The following is an 11,455-nucleotide window of genomic DNA, read 5'->3' on the forward strand; positions in this document are numbered from 1 at the left end:
TGATTTTGTACTAAATAAAATCAGTAAAATCATGGTTTGGAGAAGACAAATAACAAATTAGAATTGTAATATTATTAACTATATTGTTAGCTTTTCATAGAATTTCAAAGTTGGATGAGCACTCAGAGGAAATCTAATCCATTCCAAACCTATATCCCACAAAAGGGTGTCATTCAGCTTTTGCTTTAAGATTTCAAGACTAGCTCTTTACCTTCTGAGGCAGCCTATTTCATTTTGATTACGACTGAAAATTTTGGGGTACTTCAACTGTATGGACAGCTTCAAGAGCTCTTTCTTTGACAAGAGCATAAACTTTAATACTTTCCTAATTTGTATTAATGAAAATTTAATCACTCAAAAGGTGAAGGAAACCAATAAAGGGAAATTCTATTCTGGATGTGGTTCTTTGGCCTTGTTATGGGAGTCAGACTTGGTTCAAAGTCTGTCTCTGGCATATACTGGCTCTGGGACCTGGAGCAAGTCACTTTAATCTCACATTGACTCCTGGTAACTCTCTTACAAAGTGTTACAAAATGTTTGCTGATTTGTATTAATAGAGTGAGTTTCTTACAGGAGTTTTTTCACACTTAAATCAGAGGCTAGATAGCCTAGTAGGATTAAATATTCTCTCTCATAGACTTATTTTCTTCCCATATTCTCCATTTCTTTTATTGATAGACATCCTATAAAATGTATGAAAATGTTTTGTTTGTTTAATAGGGCATTGTCTTTCTCTTCATCTGCAACCTAAGCCTTCTGATTTACTATGGGTGTAGGTGTCTGTGTGTGAAATATTCTCCTGGTAACCCAGGATTAAAGCATTTTTTTCCTCTTTTCTTTGCTTTCCCTTATATAGTTACGAACTGTGAATTCTTTCCATTATTTCCATTCCCAGTCTCCCTGCCACTATAGTAATTCAGCCCCATGTTATGGTTTTCTTTCAAGGTGTGTGTGTGTGTGTGTGGTTTTTTTTTTTTTGGCATCCATTCTATCCTTCCTCTACACCTTATTGCTGTCACTTGAAAATAACTTTCTCCCGCATTGTTTTATCATGCCATTCCCCCTTCCAAGTCTTTAATTGCTTTAAAATTCCATTATTTCCTGAGTCAAATTCAAAACCTTTAGTCTAACATTCAAGACCACCCTCTACAAGTTTGTCTTTAGTCTACTTTTCCAGACTTAAATCCCATTGCTCCTTGTATGTTCTCTATTTTTATTTTCTGAACATGTCCAATCTTTCCTATCTCCCCTCCTTGCACCCTGCCATGGCCTCCTCTGGAATGCTCCCCCCTTCTCCCTTTCAGGATCCAGCTTGGTTCTCTGGGAAGCCTTTTTCTGGTCATCGTATCACAAGTTTCCCCCTTCTTAACCTATGGCACTTGATTTTTACCATGTGTTATTCTGCACTGTTATTGTTTGTCAGTGTTTGTAAACTCTTTGGGGACAGAATATTTTGGATGTATCTTTGTGTTATCAGATTTGGTAAATTCTAGGGCGCTGCCTAGTCTGAAAGGAGCATAGATTTAGTTAGTGCCAAAAGGGTGTTCATACCCTCCTTTTAGAAATGAGGAAGCTGAGTCTCTCATACAAGTAGTTACCATTGAGCATCACCTCACCTATTCTGTACTGTTCCACTTAAATTGTATTCTAATTTAAGAAAAAGAGAGCTAGTTGCCTCTATTAAATTACCTATATACTTGGGCAATATTTTTCCTTTTTTCCCCTCTTTAGTTGGACAAGGATTGGGGAACAGTTAGGTGAAGGTAAATGGAAGGACTATGATACAGACATTTGATTTCTGGTCTCTTATATCCTGTTAATTTTAGTAATTTCATCTTTGAGATTCTCATTCCCATTTATTATACAACATGAATTCACTCCACATTTAACAGTGAAGTTAGTTGTTTGGGTTATAGAAGAACTTTTAGTGTTTGTTTCCTTCCTTTAGCAGAAACTCAGATTTTTGAAAGTACCAGTTAGCACCAAAGAGATTATTGTGTTTTTGTCTGTAATGAAAACAGAAGTTATTTGCTAATCAAACAAAACTGTTTACTTTTGGAAGTTCCTTTCAGATTTCATGCTTGGGGCTTAATTCCTTTTGAACCAGAGGAAGAAAGACCAAGTAACTAAATACTGCATCCCTAACTTCCTGCTGATATCATTCTGCCAGATTGAAATTGCATTGGAAGACTAAAAATTTTGAAAACTTAACCAGGGGAGGAAGTAGGGGGAAAGAGATTAGAGAGTTGGGGAAAGAGGTAGAGGAATAAGTGTAAATGTTTCTATTCTATCACCCATTTTAAGTAGCTTTTTAAAATTTGAATTTAATCATTCTTTTCTGTTTTGTTTTTTGTTTCCAATTGCCATTCAGAAAGAGTTGGGGGGGGAGGGGTTCATATTAGGGATATTGTGTAGGGAAATCTTTTTTAATTTTACTTCTCTAATGAGGTGGGATAACATGCTCTGAGTAAATGCAAGAATGAATGGTAGCAATCTTTAAAGATGGTGAAGTAGGATGGATATTGAGTTGGAGATGGACTCTCTGGGTTCTAGTCCTTGCTCTGCAGTTAACCAGTTGGATAATGTGTGGCCGACAGATTGCTTAATATTTTGTGAGCGTAAATTGGCTCATCCTGAAATGGAGGGATTGGGCATATGGACAGCTCCTTTGTTAGCATCTCCCCCAGGTTATAGCCAGAGAACAAGTTATTAAATCATTGAATTGATTAAATATTTACAGTTGTTTTTTACATTAATGCCTTTTCCTGGAAACAATATCTAGTATGCAAAAAGTTCAGACTGAACATTAAAAAAAAATTTTTTTTTAAATAATCCTCACCTTCTGCCTTGAAATCAATACTGTGTATTGGCTCCAAGGCAGAAGAGTGGTAAGGGCAAGGCAATGGAGGTTAAATGACTTGCCCAGGGTCACACAGCTAGGAAGTGTCTGAGGCCGGATCTGAACCCAAGACCTCCCATCCCTGGGCCTGACTCTCAATCCACCAAGCCACCCAGCTGCCCCAGACTGAACATTCTTGAGGTTTAAAGAAAGTGTTGTGTTGCAAGAATTTGGTCCTATCTGCAAGCTTTTTGGCTTTTATTTATAATGTGGCATAACCTGATTTTTTTCCTAAAGGAATTATATTTAAATTTTTAAAATGCTTTTTAAAAAATAATTGCCACCAAAAGACAAGTTTTAGGTGTTCATTTGTTGTATTTTATTTGTAGCTTCTGGTCTTAATTTTGTATAAAAACCCTAATTTAGATGATTTGTTGTTCCATTTTAAACTTATTTTACTCCAACAAACTAAGTTAAAGAGAACTTTATGTTCTGTAACTTTCATATTGTGTACCTTTTTAAATAACCTCGATTGTTCTTCAGTGATGCCATGGTTCTTTGTGGTATTTTTATTTCTGTTACTAATCAAATAGGATAAGTTTGCTTATATTTTGGTTCATAATTCAGTTTATGATGTCCAAAATTTGAGGCTAAGGTTATTCACCTTTCCTTCTGTGACAGTCCTTCTGTCTCTCCCCTCCTTTATAGCATTCATTTCTCCTCTTTCTTCTAATATAATGGATTGTTGTTATACACATACATAAAGCTTTGGGGAAGTGAAAACTACATCTTCCCCTAAAACAAAAGTATAGTTACTTAGCTTATATTTATCTGTATTCTTGGTTATTAAAAAGGCAGATGTTTAGCAAATACATTAGCTTGAGATCAAGTGTTCATCAGGTATAGTTATTTGGTTGTTTTAACTAAGAAGTCTCGGTTCATTGTCAGTGCCTATGAGTAAGAGAAAAAATTGTATGCCATAATTCTTATTAGCAGGAGGAATTAGATTCATAAGGCCTCAATATTAAGCAAGAAATAATCTTGCTTTTAAAACAACTACTACATACAAGTTCAGCTAGTAAATATGCTATCTGTATATTAATAAGTAGGGATGAAACTTTATTGTGATTGTTTTTAGTTTAAAATATATATTGTTGTATTTGCAGTATTTTATTTCTAACTTCTCAGAGAATACAGTCAGATCCTTTGTTTTTTCATCTTGTTTTTATTTGAGGCATGGCCATAGTTGATAATATTTTTATTTTTATGTATTTTAAATAGGCAACAAAATATCCCTAAGAACTATTCTCTTTCTGGTGTGTAGGCTCCATGTAGTTGTAATACTATTTTTTCAATGAAATTAAACTGTTTATTAAGTCAGATCCTGATTTATTTTACACATAATTTAGATTCATTTGGTTTATGGAAGTATGTGGATATTTTTTTTTTATGAGGAGTGGGAACTTTTCCTCTTCTTAACAGTTAAATGCCATTGGGGAACTCTGAAGCTTCTAGGTTGTGAAATCAACATCCCATAATCTGGATTGCTAATGCTAATTGTGCAAACTTTATTTGTGCCTCATACCTTGATATAAACAGATATAAACAGAGTATTATGTGGCATTACCAGTCTTATTTAATTTGCTTCAAGTGGCATTTCTGACTATCAGGAATGTTCTCTTTGAACCAGCTCAGGTGATAGAGACTAACTTGAGGAAATTTGCTGTTTATAGCAGTCCTTGCAACTGGAAATCCATTTATTTTTTGACAATGCTACTATGATGTTGTCACAAAGCTCTTTGAAAGTGCCTATATTCTTATGTTAAGCTGCTGTTTATTAGATGGTTTGGATTCTGTTTTGAGATTTATTTGGAAATATTGCTTTCAGATTTCTGGTGTATCAGGTGGTGATCAATTGTATATTTAGCTTTTGAAATATTAATCTCCAGGTCCCACTAACAAATAATTATAATAATCAGTGAGATGCCACTGTTTAGATCTTGAGTGCATCCATAATGTCTTTCTCTTGTTTGCTAGGCAGAAGATGGTGTTAGTGATTACGAGCTGATGTCTGGCACGCTTGCAGATCAGGAGTAAGTGATTGCTGTTCAGCTTTCCAATCCTGTGAGTCCGATGACTTTTCTCCATGTTTTGGCATGACTGCCAAATACATGCATTGAAATCTCTCATGATCATCAGTTTGTCAGATGGTGGTATTGTTGCAAATAGTCTGTCAAGGTCCTTGTTTAATCTTTCTTTTGTCACCTTAGTATTGTATCCATCATTGTGGGGACACATAGACTGAAGGCAATGGAAAATGACACCTGTTTTAGGAGTAGCTTGATTTAATGCTAGGGTTGAAAGTGGAGATAAGTTTACAATTGCAAAACTCTCATTCTCTATGAAACATTCTTCTGGAGTGGTGCTTTTGCTCAATGCCATAGTATTGACTGCCTATTCTCTGGCTCATGTGCAGTTCTTTCTGGATAGCTGACGTTCTTGTTGTGGCGTAGTTTTTGGTGTTCTGTAACATGTTTGTTTTCAGGTAGAATAATATAACATTCCACTTGCCTGGAAGAGTACAAGGCAGAACTTAAAAACTTTGCCAAATATGGCAAACTAACCAGTTTTGGTTAGGGTGAGGCATTAATACACTTTTCTTTCTCCTCAGTTGTGTGAACAGTACAATCTTAAATAAGATGACTCAGATATCCAGTGGGCAGTCAAACATTGACTCAGACTACCTGCTTCTATAGAAACTTTTAGGTTTAGGTTAATCCCTACTGTTGTGGTAGTTAAGCAGAGTTTCCACTAATAGAGATGAGGTTATGTAAGCATCTTGCCTGATCTGTTTGTATACAAATACCATTCACTGTGAGAAAAATAACAGTGAGTGATCCTAGGAATAAAGTTGTTGTGGATTCTCCTTAGTAGCAAGCTATTGTGCTTTCATCTTTTTCATTTGTTATTTGTTGATTGAGGTACACACATTTCTGAATTGTTAAATTCATTACTACTAAATGTAATATTAGGGATTTTTTTTTTGCACTTGGAAGAACATTTGAATTGTTACTTGAAATAATCACATCTTATCAAGATGCGTTTGGATTACATGTTAAGATAGAATACATTAAAATTTGAGAAAATTTATTGTTTATTGTTTTAGATTAAGCATCCTATATTTCTTATTGCGAGTAAGCACTGCCTTTTTAACTAGACCAAAGTCCAGAAGTTTCTAATTCATGCAGGTAGCTCAATGTTTTCTTAACATTGGCTGCAGATCTGAAAACTACTTCATGATGATACCTATTCTTTGGTGGATTCTGACTTTGACCAAATATTTTATCAGAGGTTTGATCCTTCAGTTCTTTTTTTCTAAGGTACTTTTTAGTTCTGATTCTAAAAATAATGACTTTTGGGGAAAAAAATGTGAAAGAAAAATTACTCATTTGTGAGAAGTATAATGGAGAAGAAACAAAGCTGTCTTTTTATATCTGTGTTAATGTGCATTGTCTCTTTGGGTTTTCTCAATGAAATGTAGCCTCTGTACCCAACATGAAGTATTTTCCATGGTCATCATGTTATATATTGCTAAAAACTTTCTTTTCAGAGTGGTAATACATGTAGATTCTACTTTTCCAGAGAGTGGATATATGCAAATCTCTTGTTTGTAGGCTGACTGGTTTGAAGAGAATCTCCAGAAACATAAAATTATGATGTCAGGGTGAATTTGGTTTGGTTCAGTTTCAACATGTAGAGTATACTAGTGAGTAGCTTTAGAAGGAAAATAGCTAATGAAGTTGTCGTGGATTTAACTTCTTGAAAAATTTATTCCTTAAAATGAGAGATTCTTTGTTGCTTGTCCTTGGAACATCTAAATCTAATTGTAAATATTAAAATTATTTTGGCTTTTTATTTTTGTAAATAAAGCAAGTGTCAATTAGTTGTTCACCTTGTGGATTTCTTTATGAAATAGCAGTATATGCTAGTGTGTATTTAATTGATTTGGTTTTTTGTCAATCATTTAAAAGATATATATATATATTATTCTCTTTGTTAAATTGTAACTTTTTCATAATAATTCCCTTTTCCTATTCTCTCTCTCTTTTGACCTTTATTATCTCCTAGGGGTTTTTGTGATGTTTGTGATAAATGAAGTTTTCAGGGGCTTTTCTTTTTAGATTAAATAGAAGTTTTGGTGCTTGAAATTTATAAAATTTCTTCAACTGTCTCATTCACATTTTTGTCTATTAAACAGGAAAAGGACCAGCGAAGCCTAGACATCAATACTGCCAAATGTATGTTGGGACTGTTGTTAGGGAAAACCTGGCCCCTTTTCCCAGTATTCCACCAATTCCTAGAGGTACAAAATGATGCTATTTAGTGAAATGTTTATTTACTTTTTAAAAAACCATGTATTTTAGTTGTTAAATTTTACATAATTGTATTATTATATTTTAAAGTTAAATTTTGTCTTTGGAAGAACATTGTCTTTATGATATATTGGTATCAGTAATTTGGGCCTCATTTCATTTATACTTTAAATTTTTAAGTTTTATAACAATAATATGTTATAAATATACTGAAATATTCTTAGGTATAAATAAAATTTCCCTGGCCTCTTTTCATTTAAAAAATTCTCCCTTTATTTAAATATTGTTTTGAGCACAAGTAAAAAGCACTTGTTATATATTAACTGTATAATCCTGAGGAAAGTCATTCTCAGTGTCCCCAGAAATTCCCCGAGATTGAATTAGTTTACTTGTTGGTAGAGTTGGTTTCCTCACAAACAGTTGCCTACAGCAGAGGTGTCAAACTCAATTGGTTGCTGCCCACAAAACTAGAGTGCTAGATTAAAAATAAAAATATATAGTACATCATAGATAATGTTACTTTGTGGTTTTCTAAGTCATTATGAGGCCAGTAATGATCAATTTTTGTTTGAGTGTTACACCACTGCCTACAACATTATAGACAAAATAAGACAAAAAAGGCTATTATTGTCAGTTAAATATACATGTATATATTACACACACACACACACACACACACATACACACACACATACACATATACATGAGACCTGTGATATTTGACCAGTTTCTCTATTGAGTAAACATTTTTAATTTGAAAAAATCTTGTCTTTAAAAAAATCTCCTTTAATATGAAAATATTATTTGGTTAGAATTTCTGAACCACTGACTATAATCTTTTGACATAATATAATAATGTAATATAATAATTGATTAATCTTTTGTTGACATAGTAGCCAAAATGAGATCCTAGTAGTTTCTTACTAGGAACCAGTTTTTATTTTGTATCAACTATGACATTTTCCTTTCTCCTTCCCTTGGTTCCATTTCCTTTGTACTTATTCATAAAGGAAAAAAAAAACATTAGTATGAGAAGTCCTTTGGGAAAGCTTTTCTTTTCCATAAACACAGATAATTTTCTGCATATTTTAAAGGAGAAATCCAACAATAATATTTAATATAACCAGTAACAAAAAAGATCACAGATGAAACAGTAAGCTGCTATTTCCAGTTTGATTTTTTAAAAAATACACATTTTATATTTTCATGAACACTTCAAAACACAATTATCAATATTTTGTAGGGGGCTAGAAAAAATGCTGTTATTAATTTCTTTGAAAATGATTGTTACTAACTCCCCTTTTTTGAACAAAAGATGCTATAGAATTCTCTAGAAATGTGAAAAATTTAGGTCTTAAAATAATTTCATGTTTTGACTTAAATACAAATGAAATAATGCATACAAAATACTTTGTAGACCATAAAGCACAGCAATACAAATAATTTATACTTGTCAAATATACTTGTCAAATAATGACCAAAAAACCGGATCCTGCCAAGTTGTCTGCCATGTTGATATTATGATGGTAAAATATTCCTTGATAAACCCAGGAGAATGTTTAGTGATTCTCTGGTTATATTAACGAAGGCATAAAATAGGGTAACTTATGCTTACAAAAGGTTTTTCTGCCATTGTGGAGAGTATCCAGTTTGGAGTTCAAATGGAAAAAAAAGAGTTCCATGGTGGCCCTGATGCCTCTCTCTCTAATTAGAGTAGGTGCAATAAGAGAGCTCTATTTAAGGAAAGTGCCCACACCTGCCATGTCTTCATTTCCCACCCAGTGCACTCTTCTGGACTTTACTGTCATGCCCTGTCCTAGTTAGCTCTCTTCTCCTACTCCTTTTTCAGATTTTTTTTGTTTGTTATCTTTCCCCATTAGATTCCTTCACTCTTTCCTTTCTTTCTTCCACTTATCACAGTTCCTGAAACATACTACGTGCTCAATAAATGCTTATTGACTGTGTTTTGCATATGTACCCATTTGCCAATGATGAAGATTTAGTTAGATCCAGAATTAAGAAAGAGTAAGAAAACTTGAATTGCATTTTTAGTATCTCCAAGGTACTACTTGAAGTAAAAACCCATCTTTTTAACAGCTATAGTCCTAGAGATACAATATGTAGCTAACTACAAATTGAAAATCCCAGAGGGCAATAGGAGAGATGCATTGATTATTGTCACAAGTGACATAAATAACATCAGAGAGATGCATTTCTTGGTCATGTATCCAAAGTAAGGTTTCACAGATAGCCCTTGTTACTAAATTTGTATCCATGTGATGTCCAGAGCCCCAAAAGAAGATTGTATACATGTTGGGCAAATTGCTTGTGAAAACTTCATAGGAAGTCAGAAACTAGTATCAGGAGATGAGAAGAAAGACAGGGCAGGCTATTCTCAGTATTTTTGGAAGGAGGATCCATATTAATGAAATCAAAGATTCTTTGAAGTATTGATTATGCTTATAAAAACTGGAAGATTAACTTCCAAACTTATTACTAAAAATCACCAATTTAGTTTGTTGATTATAACTATAAAAAATTAGGTTAATTTCCAAATGATGACTAAAGTCATCAGCTTAGTATATTGCTTATTTATGTAACTTAATGATAAAATATTACTTAGTTCTTGACTTTGAGACCCAGGTAAAGCTTTCAGACTTCCATTTTCTTATAAAATACTAGCTAGTGGGGCAGCTAAATAACTCAGCGAATAGAGAGCTAAGCCTGGAGGCTGGAGATCCTGAATTCAAATTTGACCTGAAACACTTTCTAGCTGTGCAACCCTGGGCAAGTCACTAATGCCAAATACCTGGCCCTTAACGAATCTTCTGCCTTGGAACAAATACTTAGCATCAATTCTAAGATGGAGGATTGAGGTTTAAAAAAATTAATACTATCTAGTGGCAAAAAAGGAACTTTTATTATGCTGGATTGGCTGTTCTAAAGAATATTAACTTGCAGTTGATTCTCCTATGAAAGGAAAGTATTACCACTATGAGAATCATTGAAAGCAATTGCCATTGGGGGCAGTGTTAGAATTAGATGTTGAAGAGGCTCTTGGACAAGTATAAACTGTGCACAGTAGTTTTCTTTATTGGTAATTACCCTTTCAAAGTTACCTTGAAAGGAATGAGTGGACATTGATTTCCTGCTTTGAACTTATTTTTTGTTGTTATTTCTGGTAGGGAGGGTGATGGGTAGAAAAAGTATATATTAGCTTATATTGTTTTGTTTTTCTCTTAAAATAGCACAGTGGCAATAATCATCCTTACTGTTGTAAAATTTTTCTATTGTAAAGAAGAATCCAGTTATAATTTTTGTCTTTTATTTATACATTTTTGTGGCTTATGTGATTCCATGATTTCCAATTATTGGCCTCATGTGTCTTGTTTTAATAGATGATTTAAGCATTGTGATACTGTGTGTAAGAAAAATCTAGAATATGAGCCTTTCCTATAGGAGGTTAGATGACACACAGAGGATACTAAAACATTGTGCTTAAAATCACCACTTATATATTATTTACTCTTTAAGGTTATGTTTAGTTGTTTTATTTTGATTTGTGTGTACCTATTTCTACTTTTCTTTTAAGGTCAAGGACTTTATCTTCTATCCTTGTATTCCCTGTTGAACCTAATAGTAGTGAGAATACAATAAACCTGCATTGCAGTAAATCCCTTTTGACTTGATACAGCTAGAATTAAAAGTAGAAATCTTGGTGAAAATCCAATTTAGAAGATAAAAACTTTACTGTGTGAATCTCTAACATCTCAAGGTTGAAGGATATGAATTTTTCTGACCCTCATATCATCATGACTCTTACATAAATCTGCCATTTGTTTTCCCCTTTGGAATTTCTGTAGTATTTTTGTCAAGAAGATATTGATCAGGTACTTAAATACTACTTTTGTTCTACTACATAATTCTGTTTACTTGGTCTACGCAATTTGAATCCTTTGTTTTAATGTATTTGTATCATAAAGTTCTATAATATAAGAGTATGAAACAATTTCTAATTATTCCACATTTCACTTACATTTTTATCTTTTTAACAGCAATCAAAATATAAAGTCATAAACAAAGATCAGTGGTGCAATGTGCTAGAGTTTAGCAGAACAATTAATCTTGACCTTAGCAACTATGATGAAGATGGAGCATGTGAGTATCAGTGGGGTGTATTTACTTTTTTCCCACCATCCTCTTGAAAGAATTTATGTAAAATATACTCACTTTCTCTCTCTCT

At 33.3% G+C, this 11,455-nt stretch overlaps 1 protein-coding gene across 13 annotated transcripts in view; it reads left to right on the forward strand.

The window, feature by feature from the left end:
* The window catches only part of DCUN1D4 (defective in cullin neddylation 1 domain containing 4), an 82,265-nt gene that overhangs the window by 67,361 nt on the left and 3,449 nt on the right, over positions 1–11,455 (forward strand). For 10 of the 13 annotated variants that reach the window (XM_056802604.1, XM_007496468.3, XM_007496469.3 and 7 more), the window contains 2 exons: positions 7,098–7,202; positions 11,268–11,370. In XM_056802604.1, coding sequence (XP_056658582.1) covers positions 7,098–7,202; positions 11,268–11,370 — 208 coding nt within the window. Of the gene's footprint in view, positions 1–4,876; positions 6,781–7,097; positions 7,203–11,267; positions 11,371–11,455 lie in introns of those variants that run through there. The other 3 variants (XM_056802601.1, XM_007496470.3, XM_056802602.1) reach the window with 3 other exon arrangements.

This window comes from Monodelphis domestica, chromosome 6 (assembly GCF_027887165.1).
Source record: "Monodelphis domestica isolate mMonDom1 chromosome 6, mMonDom1.pri, whole genome shotgun sequence".
In the NCBI taxonomy this organism is placed as follows: Eukaryota; Metazoa; Chordata; class Mammalia; order Didelphimorphia; family Didelphidae; genus Monodelphis; species Monodelphis domestica.